General features: G+C 37.4%; 1 protein-coding gene across 2 annotated transcripts in view; it reads right to left on the bottom strand.

Moving 5' to 3' along the window:
• THSD7B (thrombospondin type 1 domain containing 7B) overlaps positions 1-27297 on the bottom strand; it is a 1621840-nt gene that overhangs the window by 347033 nt on the left and 1247510 nt on the right. For both annotated transcript variants that reach the window (XM_040474954.1, XM_040474955.1), the window contains one exon: positions 2444-2573. In XM_040474954.1, coding sequence (XP_040330888.1) covers positions 2444-2573 — 130 coding nt within the window. The remainder of the gene's footprint in view (positions 1-2443; positions 2574-27297) is intronic.

The raw sequence follows: 27297 nt of genomic DNA, 5'->3' as shown, positions 1-27297 counted from the left end.
TTCTAGATTGAAATGAGATCATGGTGTTCAGTCTAGTTTAGTGTGCTGCATAAACTGAAATATAAGGAATTTTCAGGATTGTTAAACTCAGTCTTGGAATGATAAACTTGGCCTCATAAAGGTTAAGTGAAATTACTCAGATTTCACAACTCAGCAGGCCAGTTATCCCTCCTAAATTCTCGGATCCTTAGCCATAGACTCTTGACCCCACATTAATTCTATGTAAGGATACATCTTCATGTTTTTTCCCTTTTGCTTATTAACTTAATGTGTTGGAGATGTTCAAATTCACAGAAAAATTTCTACAGACATTTTGATTCTATTTTAAATGGTAAACATGTGAATATGTTACCTTAATGGAGTAAAAGAAGAATCAGAAGAAAATGATACAGGTCTGTATTAACTCAGCTCCCTAACATACCAGTGAAAAGGGATACAAAACTAAATTGGAATATTGCTTAAAATTAAAGGGTGTTTTGTTGAGGAGCAGAGAATCTTGCTGATAACTTGTACACATATTAACCTCAGCCTCAGGAGAAATGATACAATGATCCAATCCAGACACAGCAAAACTGGTTTCTGGGGAAAATGGCAGGAGGTCAATGATGGAAACGAGTTTAAACATGAATGGCTAAAATGGAGTGCAACCAGGGAGTTCAGAGAGTGGACAATAGAAAGGAAAATCTCACTAACAGCTTCTAGGATTTTCTCTGATTATAATAGACCTGGGATTATAAAAACTTCTAATAACGTTTAATTTGGCTAATTTTTTTCAATTGGCTACTTTCCCCAAGAGCTCTTTTGGTGGGCTCAGAAGTTTCAATATTTATATATAGTATAAAGGGATGAATATTGACAGTGTTTCCACAGCAGCCCTGTGGTTAATGAAGCAACTGGTAGTCTGGGCATGTTCCCAGTGTTTATTCACATCCTACTTAAACTGGCCATTCGGTAGAAACAATAATAATAAAGGATTATAAAGCTGACAGTCATTTAGACTCTTCAGTGGCACTCTATCTAATGTGAGGAGCCTTCTTAAAAAAGAGAGGGGGGTGCACCTGGGTGGCTTCTTAAAAAAGAGAGGGGGGTGCACCTGGGTGGCACCTGTTAAGCCTCAGACTCTTGATTTCAGCTCATGTAATGATCTCATGGTTTACAAGATACAGTTCCACATCAGGCTCTGTGCTGACAGGGTGGAGTCTGCTTGAGATTCTCTCTCTCCTTCTCTCCCTGCCCCCTCACCCCCCACTGCTCATGCTCTCTCTTTCTCAAAGTAAATAAATAAACTTTAACAAAAAGAGAGAGAAAGAAGGAAAAAAAAAAAAAAAAACTTGTGTCCTCCTGAATAAATTAGCTCTTGAATTTCGTATCTTTAAGATATAGTTCCTCAAATAATCAGGAGAAACACTAGGCATTTTTGATAAAGGCATTTTTTAAGTGTACTGATAACCACAGGAATTTTAAGACAGTGGTTTTTTTTTCACAAGTAAGTAAAACTCAACAGTGAATGATTTTAATCCAGATGTACTTTAAAGCAATGCTTCAATCCAACATTAAAAGGATAGATATTAATGACTAAACACACAAACCTCAGGCATTATTTTTATAAATAATAGTCCCCAAGTTGCCAAGAGGGAATATATTTTAAAAGTCATTTTCTTTTTTTTTAATTAAAAAAATTTCAACTTTTTGTTTATTTTTGAGAGAGAGAGAGACAGAGAGAGAGAGGGAAGACAGAGTGCGAGCAGGGAAGGGGCAGAGAGAGAGGGAGACACAGAGTCTGAAACAGGCTCCAGGCTCTGAGCGGTCAGCACAGAGCCCGATGCAGGGCTCGAACTCATGAACCATGTGAGATCATGACCTGAGCTGAAGTCAGACACTTAACCATAACCGACTGAGCCACTCAGGTGCACATTTTCTTTTCTTTTCTGTTTTCTTTTTTTTAAATATTTTATCCATAGGTTAAACTTTTTTATTTTCCCTAAGTAGTTTATTAAAATGTGTATATGACAAAAATTAAGAACCAAATTTTTTAAAATAAAAGTAAATAATTATTTTAAAAGTAAATTTTTGTTCTTAGTTCTTCATTAAAGGTTTTAGGATGAAAACAATAGAATGAAGTAAATTACATGTGTGTTTGTTTTCCAGGTAGTCTTTATCCTGAATCTCTTTGGATCCTAATCCTTAAAATTGACTGCCTAGGTGACAGAACTCCAGCAGCTCACTTAAAAGCAAACCATGTTTGTTTCTTTTTTTCGGATAATTAGACTTTCTTATTCCTTACTTCCTCAAAATACATTCAAAATAACAGGGGGAAATATTGAGGTATTAAAGATAAACATTACCTTATCTTCTTTCTCACTAAAAATCATAAACTTATGAAAGAAAATAAGTCATGATTTACACTAAAATCTAATGATTATTTTAAAAGGTAACTAATTACCGATATACAGGACATAATGAAATATCTTCACACTCTCGCTCTTCAAATAAGGTATCTGGGCATTCTTGGCCTCCGTTGGCTGCTTCCTGGATGATAATCCTATATCGAGACTGTTTAACCGTGGCATTTCCTAAAGTAAAGGAAAAATAAAATTATAGTGCCTTTTTATGTAGCTGCATGGAAAAATACAGGGTTAGTAGCAGGCAGGCAGGCATACAGGCAGGAAGGAGGGGAGGAAGGGAAGGGAAGAGAAGGAAAGGAAAGGGAAGGGAAGGAAGGGAAGGGAAGGGAAGGGAAGGGAAGGGAAGGGAAGGGAAGGGAAAGGAAGGGAAGGGAAGGGAAGGAAGGGAAGAAAAAGGAAAAGGAAAAGGAAAAGGAAAAGGAAAAGGAAAAGGAAAAGGAAAAGGAAAAGGAAAAGGAAGGGAAGGAAAAAAATAAAGAAACAAAGAAAGAAGGAGGTGAAGTAAAAACATGTGGTAAGACTTCTTGGGGAATGAGAATGAGAAGCAAAGACCAGGGGTTAATAATATTATACCACTTCTCACTCCTATGAGATAGATAGTTAATACTCAATAATTGTCATTTCAAATCTATATGACCTAATATGCAAAGAGTGTTTCCCAATTGTCTTAATATGCTTTAAATTAATCAGAATTTATATTACCTATGGCATAAGAATTACATGGCATAATCTGAGAAACCACAGAAACCAACTTTGATCTCACAATAGCCCAAGGGCCTAGAGTTTTACTATGAGGAAATCACTTCCTCAGGAAAGGCATTTCCCTCTGGAAATACTCATTAAAATTAATACATTAGTAATTTATTTGTGGGTATTAGTTTCTTATAATATCTCTCATTCATCATAACCTGAGACAATATGGATATAATTGTAATTTAGGGGAAAGGCACTAAAATTGTGACAAAACAAAATATTGTCTACTTCTTGGTTTGGTTAAAAAGCAGAAGTATTAATAGGCACCTCAATAAAGACATCCAGTGTTCACTATCACTTTAATGGGCTGGGGCACTCATAATCTTTAGATGCCTTCTGATCAATAACAGCAACAAAAATCAATTACAGTTACAATGGTGAGCAAATATTTCAATTGCTATGTGCAAAATATGCACTAGATATAAAAATGAAAATTCTTGAACTTACACAGAAAGAAAATGGGGCAGATAGAGATACAACAAATTTAAGACATTGGTAGAGCGAGAAATGTCAACAGTGTGCAGTACTAAGAGAGTACGAAGAAAGAATAATCATTTTTGTCTCTAGAAACCAGACAGTTCCTGGAGGAGACAGATTTTATCCTGGGACTTGAAATCTTAATAGAAAAAAAAAAAGGTTGAAGTCATTTTAGGCCAAGGAAAGTCTGAGAAAAGGTACTCCTGAGACATAGATGGGTGCATGGAATTCATAGAGAAAGACATGTAGGTGCATTTAGATGGAATGTGGATGTTCACATGTTGGAGGGTTACAAAGAATGGAGAGAAAGGGTGGTGTAGGAGAAAATGGAATTAATTGGTAAGTCTGGGACAGACCTAACCATGTTAAGAAGAAAATTTCTAGAAAGCCAGTAAACTAAGTGGAATGTGACAAACGGCGCGGGGGGCCCCCCTTCAGTAAAATTATATATTCATGTGGTTTTAAAAAAATCATTAGTACCATGACTTACAATGAGAAAAAAACTGACCCACAACCAATTCCCTGTCCTCCTTCCAGAAGACTTTGAACTCTCTTTATTTAGTTCATCTGTGGTTATCTCCAAATCCATAAATAATAAACTTATGTCATTGCTTCTTGATTCATTAACTTTAGACATCATTTATTGACTTTCTGCTATAATGGATGGGAGTTTACTTTGTACCACCTTTCAATTTTTTATAATTGTATCACTATTTTTATGCTTCTAATGGTTATTTAAAGGCTTTAAAAAAACATTTTTTTTTCCAGTCCCACTCCTCACTCCTCCTGTCCTCTATCAGACCAGCCACCACGGTTCTAAAGAGTCATGGGTTGGGGCGCCTGGGTGGCGCAGTCGGTTAAGCATCCGACTTCAACCAGGTCACGATCTCGTGGTCCGTGAGTTCGAGCCCCGCGTCAGGCTCTGGGCTGATGGCTCGGAGCCTGGAGCCTGTTTCCGATTCTGTGTCTCCCTCTCTCTCTCTGCCCCTCCCGCGCTCATGCTCTGTCTCTCTCTGTCCCAAAAATAAATAAATAAATAAATAAATAAATAAATAAATAAATGAGTCTTCATGGGTAAACAAGCTTCCTCTTCTCTTACCACCCACATTCCTGCTAAGTTAGGACAAGCTTTCTGTGCTGCATCATCAGTTTCTCTGATCTTTAGTCTTTGTCTATTAAGTTTTCATAAATGCATTTAGAGCTCTCATCCACTGATGGTCTTCTCTTTCTTATTATTTTTTTAACATGGGATTAGGGCTTTCACAACTCATTTCTGTTATTTTAATGAGATTATGCAAAGAAGAGAAACCAATGTACTTGTACATTTCATGATCATGAACTATAAGTTAAGCAGATGTATAGGATCTTTTCCATCTACTTACAGATCTATCCCCCTGCTTTATATGCTGTCTACCCAGGGAACTGATCATAGAAGGACTGACTTCTGGTTGGGTTTGGCCAACAGAGGGATGGGGCACACAATGTAAGAAAAAAGATGATAAGAGGAGAGAAAGATCAGGGAATTTATTCCACCAGATTTTATCTTCTAGATCACCTTAACTGGTTCTCTACACCAACCAAAAGGCATGGTTTCTGTGGAGTGGCTCTCTCATATAGCTGTAATCCTACTAATTGTTCCTACCTCTATCAAATTTCAGGCTCCTAAACATCACTACTTCAGGTACTGAATCATCCCCTGTTAGCTTATGTAACCCTTTCCAGTATTTTGTAAATAGACCCTCCATTAATTTTTCCCCAGTTGCCCCATTTGAATGGGCCACCATTCCTGTTTTCTGCCAGAACATGCCAATAAAATAAGAAAGACATACTACTATATAGCAGGGAAGAATGTTATAATTGGCCCATTTCTAAAACTACTTAAGGTAGTGTGAGAAATATAAAATAGGAGTTTAAGAAGAAATAAAATAAGTGTAATTAAAATAGTTCTGGTGAAAAGCTGAGAGATTTTCCCTTAAGATCAAGTACAAGACAAAAATGCTCACCCTTGCCACTTTAATTCAACATAGTATTGGAAGTCATAGTTACAGAAATTAGGCAAGATAAAGAAATAAGAGGCATCCAAATTGTAAAGGAAGAAGTTAAAACTGTTACTATTTGCAGATGACATGATACCATAGATAGGAGGCCCTAAAGACTCCACCAAAAAACTATTAGAACTAATAAATGAATTCAGTAAAGTTGCAGGATACAAAATTAACATACAGAATTTGGTTGTGTTTCTATGTACTAAAAAACAGCTATCAGAAAGAAAGACAAACTAAGAAAACAATCCTATTCATGACTACATCAAAAATAATAAAATACCAAAGATTAAATTTAACCAAAGAGACAGAAAACCTGTACTCTAAAACTTTAAGACACTTATGAAAGAAATTGAAGAAAATGAAAATAAATGGAAAGATATACCATGCTCATGGATTGAAAGTATTAATATTGTTAAAATGTCCATGCTACCCAAAACAATCTACAGATTCAAGGCAACCCCCATCAAAATGCCAATGGTATTTTTCACAGAACTAGAATAAGAAATCCTAAAGTTTGTATAGAATTGCAAAGATCCCAAATAGTCAAAGCAATCCTGGGGGGGGGGGGGCACAGAAACAAAGTGGAGGTATCAATCATATTCTCTGGTTTCAAACTATACTATAAATCTACAGTAATCAAAACAGCATGGTACTGGCATTAAAAAAAAGACATATAGATCAGAAATAAATCCATGCATATATGGTCAATTAATCTATGGCAAAACAGACAAAAATATGCAATTAGGAAAAGACAGTTTCTTCAAAAATTATGTCAGAAAAACTGGATAGCTACACGAAAAAGAATGAACCACTATCTTACACTATATACATCTTACACTATATACAAAACTATTTTAAAAATAAATTAATGGGATGCCTGGGTGGCTCAGTTGGTTGAGTGTCCGACTTCAGCTCAGGTCATGATCTCACAGTTTGTGGGTTTGAGTCCTGCATCAGGCTCTGTACTGACCGCTTGCTTGGAGCCTGGATCCTACTTCAAATTCTGTGTCTCCTTTGCTCTCTGCCCCTCCCCCACTCACTCTTTGTCTCGCTCTGTTTCTAAAAACTAAATGTAAAAAAAATTTTTTAAATAAATTAACAACTTATATATAACATCTGAAACCATAAAATCTCAAGAAAAAGGATAGGCAGTAAGCTCTGTGACATTGGTCTTAGAAATACTTTGTGGACCAGTTTCTCAGGCAAGAGTTAACAACAGATAAAATAACAAATAGGAATATATCAAACTAAAAAATTTTTGCACAGCAAAGTAAACCATCAACAAAATGGAATGACAACCTACTGAAAGAAGATATTTACAAATTATATATCCGAAAGGGTTTAATATCCGAAATATATAATGTACTTATTCAACTTCGTAAAGAAAAAAAAAAAACAATTAAAACATGAGCAGTGGACGTAAATAGACATTTTCCAAGGAAGACATACAGATGGCCAACAGACACATGGAATGATGTTCAACCTCACTAATGGTCAGAGAAGTGCAAATCAAAACCACAATGAGATATTACCTCACACCTGTCAAATTGGCTATTATGAAAAACACACACACAAAAATAACAAATGTTGGTGAGGATGTGGAGAAAAGGGAACGAAAAAAGTATGGGGGCTTCTTAAAAAATTCAATGTAGAATTACCACAAAATCCAGGAATTCCACTTCAGGGTACTCATCCAAAAAAAAAATGAAAACATCAATTCAAAGAGATATATGCATCCTTATGTTCACTGAGACCCTATTTACAATAGCAAAAATATGGAAGCAATTGTACTGTCCATCAATAGATGAATGGATAAAGAAATTATAGTATATATACAAAATAGAATATTATTCAGCCATAAAAAATTAAGATCTTGCCATTTGCAACAACATGGAAGGAACTGAATGACATTCTAAACAAAAGTCCGACAGAGAATATAAGTGGAATCTAAAAGCAACACAAACAAACAAAACAAAATAGGAACAGACTTGTAGGTAAAAGAAACAAACTATTGGTTACCAAAGTGGGCAGGGGTGGGGGGATGAAATAGGGAAAGTGGATTATAAGGTACAAACTTCCAGTTATAAAATAAATAAGTCATGAGATTGTACCATTCAGCATCAGAAATACAGTCAATAATATCATAATAACTATATGGTGACAGATAGTAACTAGACATCATGGGGATTATTTCATAATGCATAAAAATATTGAATCACTATGATGTACACCTGAAACTAATAGGATATAGTACATCAATGATACTTCAATAAAATAAAAACAGTTTTGCATAATAATATAAAGCTATCTTCATTTGGGTGGGGACAGCTTTGTAAAAAAATTATGCCTTTAAGAATAAGTCTCCCATTCTCAGTTAATTTCAGTTACACTGTACTTGTTCTGAAAATTATTTTTTACCCTTAGGATTAGTATGAGTGTGGGTCTGTGTGTATATGTGTGTATATGTTTCTGTGTGTATGTGTGTGTTGTCCAAGTGTTATCTTAGAAGATCAGAAATAAAAATTGAAGAGGATAGGAAAAATGAAATAGATGCCTTTCTTGAGAGAGAACATAGATCAATGTTTCTCTGTTCTCATTGTATGTGTATGTGCACACATGTGCATGTGCACACACACACACACACACACACACACACAATGAACACTCACACACAGAGGTTTTCTGCTTTATGGTGTAATTCCAGGTGAAGTCATTCAAGGTTAAGGAAAACGGCTGCATTAATTTATCATGCCCTACAGATGTTCAGGTGAGGGTTGAGAAAGATGGATTCTATGGACAAAACAAAATTTTAGAATAGAGGTTAGATTTCTACAGAAAAAAACTGATTGTCACTGTATAGAAATGAAGACATTTTATATGTTTTCAAAAAGAGAAACAGAGATAAGGGATGATCTTGACATAGTGAATCAACACCAGGATCTGCAAGATAGCTGCTAAAAATTTCTTTTTCTGTGTGATGTGTTTCTTTGTCCTTCAACTTTGGCATGGTAATATTTAGCATTCACTTTTAAATTATTTTTCCATTTTTTGTGATATAAGTGCCTCAGCTTATAACCAGACCTAAAGCAGAGTCAGTTATGCACAAGAGACATGAATTAGCTGGGGTGTCATGGAACCTCAAGGGCAGGCAACATCCCCACTTGGGATGGAGCAGTCAATAGTCTCCTCACTTCACCTGTACTTTGAAGCCAGCCTGAAGGGAGCACTTTTGTACCAAGGAAGGACAGTAATTACAGAAACCCAAGAGGTAATTAGCAACAGAAGAAGCGAATGTCTCTGGCAGCACCCAACATCAAGATCTGAAGTCAGACAAGAGATGATGAGCAAAAGGCCAAGTGGAAGGTCTCAGAAATCGAAGTCAAATAGAACCTCACTTTCTGTTGAAGACACAAGAAATGATTTAAGGGAAGTAGACAGAAAATGGAAGAGAGTGTCTTTGGAGGTTGCAGACATTTGGATTTTAAACGTATGTAAAATGCATTAGAAATTTCCAGGAATTATCTCCTTCATCTATATCAGATCTGCTTCTGGACATTTTGCATATGGTATCTCATTTTATTATTATAATGCTACGAGGCTGGTGTTACTACTACCATTTTCATTTATTTTAAAATTATAATTATTGTTCCCACTTTCCAAATTAGAAAATGGAGGGTGGAAGAGTTAAATAATTTGCCCAAAGTCACCTTGCTAGTTGTTAAGCGATTAAAACTATGCCATTAAAACTGGCTAAACAGACATCCAAGCCCATGGTCTTTCCACAGAGACTTTATGGTAAAACAAAGAGAGAGGGGCATTCCAGGGAAGGGTTCACATCATAATTCCTCTGTTATTCCCATGGGACACCTCTTCCTTTTTAATCAATTCTTCAATAGTACCCTGTTGGCAGAAGGCTTCAAATGCCAGTAAACACAGTGCTTGTGGGGCTTGGTGAGTGATGCTTCCAACCTCATTAGGCCTATGAAAAATAACAATAAATTAAAATTCCTGTTTGCAAACATAAGTAACTGTTTAAGCACGATTATTGCTAACAAACTAGTCTAAATTCAATTTTTATTTATGCATATTTTATCATCACTTAGTCATCAGGCATAATTATACTTGCTACTAATTATAATCAAAAGAAGTAACATTTATGAAGATGGCAGCTTAAACATCAAGAGCCATATTTAATATCAGAAATATATAAGTGATTTATTTATACATATATAATAATAAGAGATATTTATAGATTCTCTGAGAAGGTCTATACCAGTCTTTCCCAGAAAGATGGTAGCAAAAGTAGAAGAAATCAGTCTTGCTAAACCTCAGCTTACTTGGCTGTAAAACAAACCAAAAAGAAGTTTCTATGTCATATGATTGACAGGAGGATTAAATGAGATACTGCATGTAAAGGATGTACATATTGCCTGATACAGGGAGTCTTCTATAACATGAATTCATGAGAGAAGGTGAGAAAAAAGATTTAAAAAAACAAAAAAACAAAAAACATAGAAGGGGCACCTGGGTGTCTCAGTCAGTTGGGCGTCTGACTTTGGTTTCAACTCAGGTCATGATCCCAGGGTCATGGGATAAAGCCCTGTGACAGGCTCTGTGCTGATCATAGAGTCTGCTTAAGATTCTCTCTCTTTCTGTCTGTCTGTCTGTCTGTCTCTCTCTCTCCCTTTCCCCCACTGTTCTGTCTCTGTGTCTAAAATAAATAAAATGAAACAAGGGCACCTAGTGGCTCAGTTGGTTAAGTATCTGACTCTTGATTTTGGCCCAGGTCATGATCTCATGATTTGGTGAGATCAATCTTCACATTGGGCTTCATGTGCTCACAGCAAGGAGCCTACCTGGGATTCTCTCTCCGTCTTTCTCTGTCCCTCCCCCACTCATGCTGCATTCTCTCTCTCTCTCTCTCTCTCTCTCTCTCTCTCTCTCTCTCTTTCTCAAAATAGACTTATAAGCAAATAAACAAACAAACAAATAAATAAAATGAAACAAAAACACAGAAAAATGCTTCAATAATTGAGGATTCTATATATTAAAAGAAAAATATGACAAACTGGCCTTCTATTCAGTGCTACATCTTGGCCATGTTCTGAGCATTGAGGAGTAGACTATGAGTGGCTGAAAATCATCCCACATTCTTGGTAAATTAAATTACAATTGCAAGGCAATTTGTATCAACCACCTTGTCATATCATTGGAGAGGAACAGATAAGCTGATCAAGTACCTGTTTGCTCAAGAAAGTCCTAGTTAATGCTTGTTATCTCATCTTAAATATGAATAGCTCATCCACTCACTTTTCGGAAGTACCTCTGTTTGTATGAAAATTATATGCTCTCTGAAAAAAGACTATCACCTCATGCGAATGTAAGTAACAAGCACCTTTTGTCTCTCACTGCAGCGTAGGATTGCATTTCAAATGTATGGAAAAGATAGACTGTGCTGCTGTTCTTAAAATTATCTATTCAATCTGATCACTGGACCTTTTTATTTCTTGCCACAGAATTCTGCTTTAGATATCAGTTCATGCATCCAAAGAAGATGGTCCTGTGCCCCAAGCACACTTGCTCATGAATCATTAAATTAAAAATGAAAGGGAAAGGAGAGTATGGGGCTTACCTGAAGATAATTGACTGGAGCTACGTGATATGTGTTGTTATGACAGAAACATTACGAATAAAAGCTATGTAACTAAAGAGAAGTGGTGTTTAATCAAAGTGGAGCATTAAAATGAAGAGAAAACAATTTTCACTTGGCAAAAATTCCAAATGGTCATTAAGAAGTCTGTCAACCCAACTTTCTTCAACATTACATCCTCTGAAAGCAAAACAAACAAACAAAAACAAAAAAAAAAAGAAAGAAAGAAAAGAAAAGCATTCTCTCTCCCGAAAAATTATACACAAGAGAATGGCCCTCATTAGTCTACTCACAACCACTGCTGAGATTTTTTTTTTCTTTTTTTAGGAAAGGCACAAACCAGGGTTCACCACCAGCCCAACTATCTCCCACTTAAATCTGGAAAAACAGTGACTCTGAGTTCTCAGAGGGAAGCACTTACCACATACAGGGTTGTCATTGTTGATACATATTTATCAGGTTTCCTCTATATGTAGGAGATGAACCTAGGGGCTGTGCGTTATACTGAAACATATATACATGCATTATTAAATCTCCCCAGTGAAGCTGAATTGAAACTTGATGGATGGATAATAATGTAGAAGTTCTGCACAGTTTTATAAGGGTTCAGAAATGATAATATAAACTTTGTATTTACTATCCAAAGCCCATCAAGCCAGTATCTCTCTCTTTGTTCAAGGAGAAATGGCGGGCTTAAACAATGAACATTGTAATGCCCTAGAACTATGAGTAGAGAGTTTTCCTACACTTCTTGCCTATTCATCTTGGTGTTCCATATAGAGAACAGATACATCAAGAGTGTTTCCCACCCCCCAAAATTCCCTCCTAGCCTGGACCTCCAAGTACTTCAACATGAACACTGAGCCTATCTATATACCGGTGAAATTAAACAAAATTGCAAAGCTTTTCTGCCAAACTTTCCAGGACTGTTGAAAATAAGCTCCAGGATATCCATATACATCTTTCATTTTAAAATGTTGCCTGGTAAAAATGTACTGTATATTCTTAAATGTTCATGATCATCATTCACTTTGCAACAGAGGCCACATTCAATGGCTCTGGCAACAGACAGGACCTCCAGGGCTCTGGTTTCTAATCCCAGCTCATTACTGAATTGCTATATGACCTTGGGCAATGCACTTCACCTTTCAGAGCTTCAATTTTCTTGCTTATCCTATGTGGGGAATACTGTTGAGCCAACTCACAGGACAGCTGTTACGAATGTCTAATTAAATTGGATTTAAATGTAATGTAGTATGTGTGTGTGTGTGTGTGTGTGTGTGTGTGTGTGTGTGTGTATCCACTTAAAATTCCTTATATGCAAGCCCTCAGTTTCAGATGAAGCAACTTGTGTTCATATCTGCAGAAACTATCTAGGATGACAGTCGAAGCAAACAAACATGTCCTCTCTACAGTAGTTAGCATACACTCTCTAAAGCCTATGCAATAGTTCTAATTTCTAGAGACTATCTCCAATTTCCTCTACTTCTATCCTCAACCACTGCTGCTCTTAGAAAATCTGCAATCTGTAAAGCTAACCTTATCAAATAGTGACCACCTTTGAGTCTGGCCCTTCCTTTCTCTAAATATGATAAATGAAGTTATCCACAGCTGATCTTGCTTTCTCCTCAACCTACGTGGTCCTTAATCCTGGCTACATATTAGAACCTCAAGGGACACTTTTACAGACTCCTAATGACTCCCCCAACCCAAACCATTTAAATCAAAATCTCTGGTGGGTACTGCCCAAGCATTGGTATGTTTAAAAAATCTCTAGGGCAAAGAACCACTAATTTAGCACATTTAAAGCTAGCATCTCTTTTTCATCCAATATGTAAAACAGGAAAAAGACAATGCAGCATGCTTAACCAAGCAATAGAAAACAAATGAGCACTAGCTAAATCATTAATGCTCTCAACACATTTAAAAAATGCAACCTGCCCTCTAGCTAAGTACATCATAATGGGTATAATTGGAAATGTGTACTATAAATGAGGAGGGTTAACAACGCTATTTATAATGACAATTTGCACTTGTCTTTTCTTCTTGCCAACCCATGCTGAAATGACAGGGATTTATTTTCCCTCCATTCAGACCCCTTTTCATTTTAGCAGAAGAAATGTCTAGTGGCTTCTTGCTACAGGGCTCCCTAACGCATTGTACTCCATCAGCCTTAAGAGTGAAATTCTCTGCAACACCACACTGCACCGTATGCAGACAAGTTTGGGGGGACACAGATGTCATCTAAGATATAAATTCAAGATACAGTCATTAGTAGGCATGAATACTGAACCATATATTCAAAGCAACTCTTTTTTTTAAAAAATCTATATTACTCTAAACTTATTAATGCTTTATGCCCTCATGAGCATAAAAGGATTCTATTCATGCCCAATATTGTTGACATCTAGGGGACAGAAGAACTTCTAGACCAAGTTTATGTGTCACAGCACAGTGAGGTCACAACTCAGGGATGCACAGCTAGCAACTTCAGACCCTTAGATCCTCTGTTCTTACAGGAGAGTGAAGTGTATCCCTGGGCCATCTACCTGCCATTCTCAAAATGCACCGCCATTCATTATGGCTCAACCACATGAATCCTGGTTTCTGCAACTTTTTGCAATGCCCCAGGATGCGTCTACATGTAAAAAAATGGTTTACGTGAATTTAAGGTATGTGGGATCATTTAGATATTAATATTGATTGTGATATTAAAGTTTTTGTTTTGGTGGTAGTAGTAAGACAAGGTAATGAAAAATAGCTCTGTAAAGATAACCCAATTAAAATAAAGTTTTTCACTTTTAACTATAAATTTTATCACGATGAAGACAAAGACTCTTAATTATCCCTTTTATGCATGAGGTGTGTGTTATTTCCTGTCTTCTTGTCTTCATTAATTTGCAGCATCAACATAAAGCCTCTGGTTTTTGAAATTCCTTTTTTGGCTTGGTGTTGATGTAGTAACATGACTTTTTAGAATTGGTGAGTCTGGAATGTCAGGTCTGTAAACTTGGGAAAATACTTATTTTCTGGTACTTCAAAGGGAAATAATTAGAATAACTTATTTGGGGCTTTGAAGAAGAATAATCAGGTAATGGAATGTGATATCAAATGAACTCAATATATCTATCCATCAGCTTCAACAATCATCTGGCCATGCTTTGTAAAATCTATACCCCTACCCATTCATGACCACCTGAATTATTTCTAATATTCAGGCATCATAAAATTACAACTGTAAATATGTCAGAATAGATTTATAAAAGATAAGGGCTCTTTTTGAAACATGACCACATGTTTCAAATACTACCATACATAGAAATAGCAATACCAATTCTCCTAAAATACTAATAAATATATAACTGTCATTGGGTTATAATTCGGTTCCTGACTGTCAACTGAATTATAATTGGTTGACATGTCCTATAGGCTCCTCCCCTTTTTCTTCTTGTTTTCTTTGGAATTCCCTTTGAAATATTTTCAAAAACAGATTATAAATGCAGGTACAAAAAGACAGGCAAGTAAAAGAAAGTTTGGAGCACTGGTCCTTGATGAAATTTCTCCATTGTTGGCAGTGAGAACACGGCTTTTAATAGATCGGTAAATCAAGAAAGAGGAGACAAAAACTGTGTGGCCAGAGCACAGAGTGATGTTTGGTCAGAAACTATCCCACCGATACACACATAAAACTAGAATTCCCTTCGTGTGTGGATAGTGAAAAAAACCTACTCTGACAGACAGAAAGAGTGGGGTTGCTTTCTTGTCCTGACCTTAACTCTAGAAAGAACAGGAAAAAAAAGAAAGAAGTCACCCAGAGTTTTCCTAACCAGATGCCTCTTTATTAATAAATGTGTAGAGCTGGAGCTATTCAGCACTATTATATCTGAAGAAGAAAATCTAAAATAATAACTGTTTATCATGTGTTCGGGATTGTTCTGGAAAAAGAATATTGAAGTTATCAAAGGAGGAGATGCCATTCTTGAAATTGAAAATAAAACAAAACAAAAGAAAGAAATATTACCTCTTGGACCTTACATTCTAGTGGAAGCAGAAGGACAAATTGCAAAGATAAGTCAATATTTACTATTTCATAAGGCAATTAAATACCATGCAAAACACACACACACACACACACACACACACACACACACACACACACGCACACACACACACCCACACAAATATAGCAGGAAGTTCTAAGGAATGTGTGTGTGTCTGTGTGTGTGTGTGTGTGTGTGTGTGTGTGTGTGTTAAGGAGAGGGAAAGTTGTAATTTTAAACTTCAAAGCCTCCGTGAGAAAGGGATATTTGAGCAAGAACATGAAATACCTAGGTGGTCATCTATATAATACCTAGGAGAAGAGAAATTTATGCAAAGCGAATGCTATGTACAAAGACAAAGCAGAGTCAAATTCCAGAGAGAGCAAGGAGGTCCAGACTGGCTTTCTTCATTGGGTACACTGGAGTTGGGAGAGGAGGGAGGTCAGTGTTTCCACAAAGAAAAATAATTCCTATCTAATATCATAGATGAAAATGAATTATTTAAGGCTTACATATAAAAGCTTCTGGAGAAAAACACAGGTATCTTTATGTCTTTGGGATAGGAAAAAAATCTTAAAAAACAAAAGAGGAAAATCATACAGTAAGTAATTGATAAATTCAATCATGTTAATATTAAGCATTTCTGTTCACTGAATGACAAACCTCACTCTGAATGACAAACCTCACTCTGAATGGTAAGATCTGCATTATGTGGAAGCACACAAGGTTTATTATCCAGAATATAACATTCAAAACAATAAGAAAAACAATCCAAGCACTTGCCATGCTTCATTCATTTGCCAAGTACTCTACATAAATGAACTCAATCCTCACGACAGTCCTAAAACACAGTTACTCTTGTTATTTCCATTTTGGAGGCCAGAGAATGGAGGAGCAGAGAGGTTTTGTATCTTGTCCAAGATGTCAGTAAGTAATAAACAGGACCTGAAACCCAAGAAGTCTGCATCCAAAGTATGTGTTCTTACTGCTCTGCTTTGCTATCCTCTGCTTCCGACCCCTAAATATTCTCAGCCGAGTGCAAGAAGAATTGCAGTCCAATGAAACTGAAATCCAATAATGGCAACTGTTCACAGGAATAAAAGCTCTATCCAGTTAGGAGCCTGGCCCCTACAGAAAGTCAATAAGGACCAAGACTAGCCAGTTCATAGGGCCTCAGGCTCAACAGTGCTCTTAGTTTAAAGCTCTGCTACAACTGTCTTGAAATATTTAATAATCTTTGAACAAGGCATCCCACATTTTCATTTTACATTGGGCCCTACAAATTATGATGCTGGTCCTGATAAAAACAGTGGCAATGTGGAGAATTAATGAGATCCTCTCTTTTGGGTTTACCTTACTCCTTGGAAGTATAGACACAGAGAGGGGACTAGGAAGGATGTGTTCTGTCCTGGAGTTCTGACAGTTACTTACTGTTTTTGCTTCTCTCTTAGCATTTAAATTCCTTGAGCAGGAGAGAGGGTTTGCATAATCATCCAGTTATGTGAACTCCACAGGATGGGCAAAGAACTCAGTACACACTGGGTCATAAAGACATGCTATTAAATACTGTTGAGTTATGGTAATTTATACACTTACCTACAATTCACATTTTTTTTTATTCAAGAAAACAGATCCTCCTCATTTCTTGCCCAGATAATTGAATGGCCTCATAATTTTCCCACTGGTTTACAATGGTGTCTAACCTCATTATTTTCTGTATTATTTTTTTTCTAACACACAAATCTGATTTTATCACACCTATGCTTAAAATTTAAAGCATCTATTAGAATTCCAGATAATGTCCAAACTTCTTAGAATTGCATAAATCTTTTCATAAACTGGCTCCTGCATATCTCTTTAACCCTATTTCTTATCATCCCTCCCTATGCATTATGCATCCCAAGCATCACTAGCTGCCTATAATTCATTTCATTAACATGTCCTCTCAAGCTGCCAAGCCTCCATACATACACCCTCTCTTCTATATTTAAGGTACTTGTATTCCATGTTTATGTGGAAACTCCTAATCTACCAAATATTACATTATCGGACCACTTAGCTAGAGTAAGACACCCTCCTTTCTGGCTGTTAACACTCTGTGCTCATTCTTGTTAGAGGAAAAATATGTTTACGTACTCTAATTTCGTATAAAAAAAGCCCCTTGAATAAAGTAACCTCATCTCATTAATCTTAATGTTACTAGCAACTGGCATAAAGCTTGGTATATAGTAAACCCTACAAAAAGTTTGCTGAATTAATGATACATTCATTTGTTATCATTCATTTAATTACTATGTCGGCACTTACTCTGTGGCAGCCACTATCCAACGTGTTGAAGCACTGAACACGACATGGAGCTTACCTTCTAATTGGGAGAATGGTTAAGCACTACGAAGAAAAATAACATGAAATAGTGAGTAAGAAAGAGAATGGGAAGAGGAGAATTTCTAATAAGGTTCTCAGAGAAGTGTTCACCAAGACATGATATTTAAACTGAAAACAAATGTTGAGGAAATGGCACCCATGCCAAGGTGAGAGAAGAGCATTTTAGGAAGAAGGGGCAGCAAGTGCAAGTCTGAATAAGAGACAACAAACTTGGTCAGAAGGGAGGCCAGCGTAGCTAAGAGGAAAGTAAAGAAAGCAGTGAAAGGTAGAACAGAAGTTTACAAAGCTGCCTAGCATCAGTCTGTGAGGGTAGAGCCCTTCAGATGATTCCTTCTGTGTGAAGGCAGATCTACTTCTACAGTCTTCTTTGTCTCAGGACTTTCTCCCCTTACCCCATTGTGTCTTCTTTGGTAAGGATAAGGGCCATCTAAATCATGTTATTTTGGGAGATGGAAGTGGACATACATCACCTTTCTTTCATTCTCCTTCTTGTTCTTTGGGATGTATCTGTTCATAGAATGCACATATTCTTCTCTTTCCTGGGGCATGGTCATTCAAATTTTTAGTAGTCCAACATGGTCTGTGACCAGAGGGTTAAGCCTGTCTAATTACAGGGTTGAGAATCAGCTGATATTTTGATCCCCCTCTACTTGGACTAATTCTCCATTGTTTCCAAATTTGGATGGGGGAAAAAAGTGGGTGGGGAAAAGGCAGACTTCCTTAAATTCCAAAATCATACATGAGCCTTTTGATCACGTATAATGGTATTTCATGTTCCATGCAGTGTAACAACATATGTTTAATAAACTTCTATTATTTTCCTTCTAGAAGAAAGTCTCTTTCTTGCTTTCTCTCATTCTCACTCAAAACATACATTTAATATATTTCTATCTTCTGTTTATAAAATTAATAACTTTACAGCTTGAGCCTGAGTACTCATGGATCCTACAACTTACTCAGGGATGATGAAATACAAAATGGAGGGCAAGTAGGGAATTAACACATACAGAGCAACTATTGCTGAGCCAGTCTCTTCATGTAGGATAAGAAAACCCTAGGAAGTAAATTGTCTTATAGACACTACATGTTACATTTATGTTACAGATGAACATATAGAGTTTCAGAAAGGTTTACTAAATTTTAGTTAAAATTAGCACACAGCTAAGGAGCAACGCCAGGGGTGCACCATACACATGTTAGATTCTTTCCACTACACATGAACAAATTAGAGAGAAGCTCAAGAGAGAATATAATTAAGTGCTAAACTGAATATAATCAAATATCAGTTCAAAAAGCATGTGGTCATCCAGCAGCAGAAGAGGATATTGTTGGCTCAAGTTAGAAATGAGCACACTTCCCACAGAACCTGTCATTGTATATGTGGCCTTCTTTTGTTATCATTTGTAAGGCTTCTAAATAAAGTTATTATAAGCATATTTTAGGAATCAGCAAATTAAATTTAACTTGAAAATACCTCAAATGGCAAAGAATCTATCATTCCTAGAATACTTATTTGGGGATACTTTACTCCTTATCACTGAAAACATGCCATTCAGTAGATAGTCTATCTGAACTATCTCCATGAAGGAATTTTAAGAGATTAGCAGAATATTCAGTGATGATTTTTTTCTATTAAGGAACACTTAAAAGTTGTTCATCTAAATCATGAGCAATCTATTTCATTTTGAGCATGAATTTAATATCTTCTTGATTTGTTACCATACAAAATCATTTGATGTTCTTATAAAACCTGAAGTTCCTACCTGACATATTAAGATCCCAACATTTAGTTCCACCTTTAACTTTCAGGTTTGTTATAGTAAGACAAATTAAATAGTTTATAAATCTAACATCATGTTAGCTAATCCAATGAGTCAAAAGCCTCCTTAAACCACACTCTAATTTAGAATCATACTAAAATAGGATCAAAGCCAAGGAAGTGAAAAATAATTAATGTATTTTTTTACTTGTAGAAAATTATTTAATAAACTTAAAGTAACACCCTACTGAAATCAAAACTAATTTATTCTATTTCCTCATAGGAAGCATACTGAAAAATCTAAGAATAAACTCCTAATTAGAACGGGTACCTTGGTTTCTGAAAGGCAGCTTATTTACCTCTATAGGCAAATAAAAGTTATATTGTGATGCACTGTAAAATCTGCAGAGAATTCTAGAGATATGAGAAAGAAACCAGCCAGAACTTAACAGTTTGAAAAGAAGAGCATTCACATCCAAAGAAACACAGATTCTTTGCCACCATGGCTAACAATAAATCATTTGAATATCCATGTGAGCCACAGGATTTATTTATGGTAATGTAGCTTGACTACTGAGTGAGAGATTAATAGTGCTTTATAGCAGGTATTACATGCAAACGAAGAAGTTATGAGTAAGGGTGGATTTCAGATGTAAGGAACAGAACCTCATGCATCAAATCTACATTTTAAAATTTTTGTTTGCTTTTACTTATTTGACTCTGTTTGGTATGTTAGTTTATTTTATAAGATGACCAATACAACACTGTGTATGATAGACTGTTGATAGAAATTACAGCCTGGACATTTTGGTAAGAATTCAAGTACACATGGACTACATATTTTGTTTGTCTGAAGTAAAACCTCTGGCCCAGATCACACTCAGGGTGAGTGCTTTCTCTCTTCTACAAGTTTCTAGTCTACATGAACATACAGTTCTACTGTATTTATGTGCCTGGGGCTTCATTTTCCTTTTCTGTATTTCTACCTAATGTAAATCACTCTCTTCCCAAACCAACTCTGATGTGATAAGAGGATGGCTTTTGTGCTGGAAGCAGGCAGGTAGGTCTTACCATGCCTCTGCTTGCAGTTCAGCCAACAACAGAGACAGACTTGCTGAAACAGAAGTGAGGGGAGGAGTCACGTTCTGAATTCTCTCCCAAAGGGCTGAGCTTGGGCCTCCTGGGGAGGCCAGTCTCTGTGGGGAATAATCACTGCTCCATCTGAGAGGGAAACTTCCAAACCCAGTTCCTGTTACCTTTCTGCACACTGTCCCCTTCCCCTTTCAGATGGGTCCTGACTTGAGGAGGCTGGTCCACATGCTGCTGAAGTGGCTGAGGGCCTGACACAAATGGGGCCATCAGACTCTCTTTCTTGGTAACCTGAATAAAGAGCCAGAAGGGAAGTTTCTGTCCACGTTGGGTGCTTGACTTAAAAAAGTGTGGTAGAGTCAAGGCTGGGACAGCCATTCTGGGGCTCTGTATCTGCTAGTTATGACAGTGTACAGATTCAGAGAAGGTTCATTAGAAGAGGCAGACAGTAGGAGCACACAGATTAGCAGAGACAGGAGGAAGCATACTGGCCCTGAAGCTGCAGATAAGTGCCAGGTCTTGTTGGCATTTCTAGTTCCCATGACTTCCATGGAGACTTTTTTTTTTCCTTATTTTTGGCTATCTGTGAGATTTCTTGTTACAATTTTCCAACAAGTCGTTTTAACCAACTATAGCTTAAAAGCCTTTGATCCTTGAAAACCAAAACAGATGATTAGAACTATACACTAGATGCAAGTTACACATTTCTTAAATTGTCCATTGGCTAATGATTAAATTAAATGATCCTATAGTTCAGTTGTTCTCAAACTTTAATGTGTCTTAGAATTACTAAGGCAGTCTATTTAAAAATGTAGATTTGGGGGCTCCTGAGTGGCTCAGTCAGTTAAGCGAGCGCCCAACTCTTGACTTCTGCTCAGGTAGTGATCTCATGGTTCATAGGTTTGGGCCCAATATTGGGCTCTGCACTGACAGCACAGAGCCTGCTTGGGATTCTCTCTCTTTCCGTCTCTCTCTCTCTCTCTCCCTCTCCCTCTCTCTCTCCCTCTCACTCTCTCCCTCTCTCCCCCTCCCCCTGCTGTATGCTCACTCTCTCTCTCAAAATAAATAAACATTTTTTAAAAATGCAGATTTTGAGGGCCCAGGCTTGACCTCAAAATCAGAATCTCTTAGGGTTTTAACAAGCATCCCCAGTCACTCTGAGCTGGAAGTGTATGGGCCACATTTTCAGAAACTATTCAAATTATTGTTTTACCCTTGGGCCAATCTGGGCCACTGCAAGACTGCACATGAACACAGTTTTGGGTTTCAACATTATGCCCTTGGGTTTTATTTAAAAAGAAAAAAAAAACATGAAACCTTTTACTTCATTTCCTATGGACATAATGCCTCAGTTGGTGACCTCTGTTGGAATGGGAAGTTGCAGCAGGAAATGCCTTCTAAGAAATAGCGATTGAATAGGCTTTGGTTCCCAGGAGATACTCATATAACTTCATTAAAAATAATAATAAACAAATAGACTGATGGACATATGAATGAGTGAATTAGTAAATGAATGTGTAAACAATTATAAAGGATAAAGAATTCTTTTTAATCATGTTTTCCAGGAAACCAGAGATAAATCAGATTCTCTAAGTCCCCCATCTTCTTTTTTTTTTTAATTAATTTATTTTGAGAGAGAGAGAGAGAGAGGGGGAGAGAACAAATAGGGGAGGGACAGAGAGTGAGGAGGACAGAGGATCTGAAGCAATCTCTGTGCTGACAGCAGAGAGCCCAATGCAGGGCTCGAACTCACGAACTGTGAGATCATGACCTGAGCTGAATTCAGATGTTCAATGGACTGAGCTAACCAAGTGCCCCTAAGTCCCACATCTTGTATTGCCAACATCACTGTGCATGTTCTTGCAGTGAGCCATGGCAACATTTAGAAAAGAAATTTAGTTGTAAAGGCATATCAATTTCCTCTTAGCAGTTTGCTAGCTTTGCCTAAGTAGGTTGCTTCTAACTGGCATCCGTTTATTTTGTACGGATTTACTGAGTTCTGTTCCATCTTAAGTTTATTACTTAAGCACTTTTGGGAATGAAGACAGAAAAAGGTTCTAGCCTTCAAAGATTTCACATCCCTTCAGAGGAACACAAAACACCTTTACGGGTAGTTAGAATGCAAGCAAGTTAGACAGGGTTATGAGACCCAAGAGGGAGGAGTGGTTGTTTCCAGCAGAAGGATCAGGACAAATTCTGTGGAGGAGGCAAGGATTTATACCTTGGTAAGATCTTGGCAAGCAACAGAGATAAGGAGAAAGATATTCTAGACAGAGCGGAAATCTGATTTCCCTTACTACTTTCTCTCACAACAGTCTCATCTGCCCAGCACATACTACAATTGGTATTTAGGTAATTGTGGGTTCAGTGGCTCCATCTTCCTCCAGTAGACTGTACCCTCCACAATGGAAATGGATGGATCTGTGTCTGTTTCACTCACCACTCTACATATATGCATGCAGTACCTAGCACAAGGGCTGCAACACGCTGATTATTCAGCACATGTTTATTGCTGAATGAGTAAGAGCCTAGGCTTCCATGTGGTTTTGCCCTCTATTAGTTTTGCAATCTTGGGTCCTATCCCTGGGCCTCTATTTTCTCATATGTAAAATGGAAAAATAACAGTTCTTTCCATATAGGGTTGAGATAAAAATTAAACAGGATGATGGATAGCAATAAATTATAATTTTTATTAATTCGACAGGAAGAGGCAGTGAGATGAAGCAAAAGCATGTGGATGTTTTGGCCTTTTAGTGATAAGAGCCAGACCTTGTCTAGCTTTTTTTGCCTACTACTGTATGGGCTCACCAGGCAAGGCAATGTAGCAAGTTTCATGTAAATTGGGTATCTTCACCTGCTCTTTGCTCCGTTTGGATCAGGTGACCAGGAGTGCTTCCCTTGACAATTCCGTTGCCTCCTCTCTGGAGCAGGACTAATGGAACAGCTGTTCCTTTTTCACCAAACTGTCAAGGAAACAGCATATGTGAAAGCAATGTGTGATAGTTCTGTAATGTGCCAAGCCTGTGTCACAGGTTTGAGAGTCCCAGGCTGCAAATTCTTGACTTGCTAATAAATAAGCAAAATGAGTGTGCCTATTGATATGAGAAATAACTTGTTCTGAGATAAAACAGGCAGGCGCTGGAGTCTGAGAAATCTGGATTCCACTCTGGCTCTGCCTCGGCCATGCACATTGGGTAACCGTGGACCCATTACTCCATATTTCTGAGCTGGGGTTCCTTACCTCTATAGTCATGTATGATTACACCTACCTCCTGGGGCCACTGTAGCAAGTGAAGGAAAATCCCAGCTGGTGATGCTGTGAACTCCAGGTCCCGGTAGCTGTGCATCAACTCTGGTGCGGAAGAGCTTGGAGTTGAGGATAGGAGGAAGAGTGTGGACTAAGAACACTTCCCTAATATTTCCTCTCAAGGTGAGGGGTGGGTAGTGCCAGCTGCATGCCAACCTCTGAGCAGCAGGTTATCTATGGCACAGTGGTGTTCCTCCATGTTAGGAAATGGTCAAGGGGCTCTGATGAAATATTTCCCCCCCCTTTTTTTCTTATTTTAATGTTTATTTTTGAGAGAAAGAGAGGGAGAGAGAGAGAGAGAAAACATGAGTGGGGGAGGGGCAGAGAGAGGCAGAGAGGGAGAATCCAAGCAGGCCCTGCACTGTCAAGAGCCCGACATGGGACTCAAACTCACAAACCACAAGACCGTGACCTGAACCGAAAGCAAGAGTTGGATGCTTAACCAACTGAGCCACCCAGGCACCCCGGAATGTTCTTAATTTATGTTGTTGCCAAACCTGATTTTTTTTTTTTTCGAAGTCAAATCCACTTCATATTGGGTTTTATAGAATCAGGCAGAAGGTGCCAAATTTTAAGGAAAAGCAAAACAAAACCAAACAAAAACAAACACGAGAGCAAAAAATTCCAAATCCTTAAGTGAATTTTACCCATTATTTTTTCCCCATGAATTGAGAGAAAATGTCTTTTATGACTTTTACCAGCAGAACTCAGTTTGGCAGGAATATGAATGAGAACTGTAATCTCCACAAGCCCAAATGTTTGTCACTCCTCCTACTACATTTTCAGGAATATTTATTGAGTACAAGGGCAATGTAGTGATCTGTATTGGTCTACATTGATCTACATCTATAAGCTTTAAATTATAGACCAAGGGGGGAAGTCACCCCCAGTGGAGCCTGTAAAAAACAAAAGAACCTATGCTCTGCATTTTGAGGCTGGAGCTTGGGACATGTATGTGAGATACACTCCTTACTTCATTTTAGTATTTCAAAAACACTTGGAAATAGACAACATGAAACATTGATATAGGTGGTAACTGAAATTTAGGTTAAGTCACTTTCTTAAAGAAAGTCAGTAGAGCATCACGATGCCTTCAATGCCATTTTGGGGACTAGTGTCCAAGGCCTCCTCATTATTTGGGAGTAAATTAGTAATCCATCCACCACTTCTCAGGTAGACAAAAGTATTTCTCCTGTAGGGAGAAACAGGGAACGATGCGTGCTGGAAAGGGGTAAGTGAAGGGAGAGGGTGGTGTTCATGTGCATCTGAGTGGGAGAAATTCTGGATTTCAGAACAGGTGATTTTTTTTTACTTATCTGACATTCTAACTGACCAATATCTTTTCCCATAATTGACGTGGATCTGTTAATGCTATGGCTTCATCTTAATGGAAGCAAAATCTTTAGGAATTTTAACTAGTTGTGGGAAAGTTGCAGAATTCCTTTATTCATTCGTTCAACAACAATTATCGAATGTCCTTCCTATGCCAGATCTGGTGTTAAGCACTGCAAGTTCATTAATAAAATCGGAAGACAACTGCCCTCTAGATTTTATAACCTGTCCAAGAAAAGCACAGACATGAAACAAGCACCATCATACTCACACAGGATGTCTAGATGTTGCAGGACACCAACATAATAAAAGACAAGTTCCCTGTTCCTAAGGGACTTAGATATTAATAATAATAATAACAACAATAATAATAATACATTTCCATGTACTTGACATTCTTTAATGTGTCCTGTTCTCAGTTAATCCCTATAACCACTCTAGGAAGTAGCTGCAGATATTCTCTCATTTTGTACAGGAGGAAATTGAAACACAGCAAGTTTAAAGGGAGTCTAAAGTGACGTCTATGGCAAAGATGGGATTTGAGAGTCCATGCACTTAATTGCTACGCTACACTACCTTGGCATTTAAAAAGAATTACTGCCTTTGAATCTAAAAAACCTCAAGACCTATCTCCAGGGGTTTGAACAGGAACAAAGGCTACCACCAGATGAAGTTTCCTACCAATTCCCGGCAGTGGTTTGCCATTGGCCTTCCTGTTTCCACAACACTGCTCTCCAGCTTGCCCCTTAGAGATGAAAGTTAAGGAGCTCCCTCAGGCTTTAATTATTGATACTGAAAAATAATTAATCATTAGCTCCATGGTTTCTAGGAATTTATAATAAGAGCTATTTATACATGTTATCTTCCAGTTTAACAGCTTTACCTCCTATGTATTTCCCTTCTATGGAAGTGGTGTACACATTTGGGAATTATTCCAAAATAATCCATGGGTGGGGTGGTGGAAAGGGGGACAATGGTAGCATGGGGAAAATGAGAGTGACCATAATTTGGTGATTGTTTTCACCTGGTGATAGTAACACAAGCGCACATTCTATTGATCATTAATATTTTGCATTAACATTGTATTAATTTATGTACACATCTGAAATTTCATATAATTCAATGTTTAAAATATAAAATGCACCCATTTAAAGATAATCTAAGAGAAATCCTGGAAAATCAGTATTGATTTCTGACTTTAAAGGCAAAGCATGAAGTGTGATGGTTATAAGAGCAGTGACCAAGATTAATTCCCAACAACACCCAGACAAACAATTATCAATGATCTCCTAAAACAGGTTAAAATGTATGTGAAGGCATGTTGCAAAGTATAAAGCACTAAATGTTTCTCATCCCTGCCCACTAATTAAGAGTCACTTTAGGAGAGTTTTAATATTGCCAATGTCCCTTCAGCATGAAGAGATTCTGACTAACATGGGCTAGGATGAATCTCGGACATCAGTGCATTGGGGGAAAAAAAACTCCACAGGACTGAGAACCTCTACAATAAGAAACCTGTTGCCATCACTAAGCAAATAACGTTGGATACTTCAGGCAGTCCTTTGTATTATAGACTGAAGGAAGAATTAAAGAAAACAGCAAGAAAGTACCAAAGGATGATTCTTGATCATTTGGCTAATTTATTCCTGGGGCTTAAAAATCAGAAAGGCCACAACAGTGCCACAGCTTGACAAATATCTGATTTGCTTAGAAGAATGTGTGACAATCATTAATCATTTTAGGAGAGACTCAGGTGAGGAGAAGTATGAAGGCCGGAGTAGTGGCTGACTACTAGCTAGAGATCGTTCATGGCTTGAGAATACTTTGAAGTCATAAGGATTTAGCTTATGAACCCAGGCAAGACCAAATAAAAGCTGACACAATTCAGCCATTGCTAAGGTGCAAATCACTCCTGGTACACTCAGGCCCCTGAATCCACCTTGGCTCTCTGAGAGGTTTCAAATGAATCTGGTTTGAAGTTCATATCACCCAGTGATTCCCTGATCATATGGAAAGCTATTAAGTCATAATGTCTTAAAGTAGAACCCAAACATA

Source organism: Herpailurus yagouaroundi, unplaced genomic scaffold (assembly GCF_014898765.1).
Source record: "Herpailurus yagouaroundi ecotype Mexico unplaced genomic scaffold, PumYag 140, whole genome shotgun sequence".
In the NCBI taxonomy this organism is placed as follows: Eukaryota; Metazoa; Chordata; class Mammalia; order Carnivora; family Felidae; genus Herpailurus; species Herpailurus yagouaroundi.
This window is presented reverse-complemented; position numbering and strand designations above follow the sequence as displayed.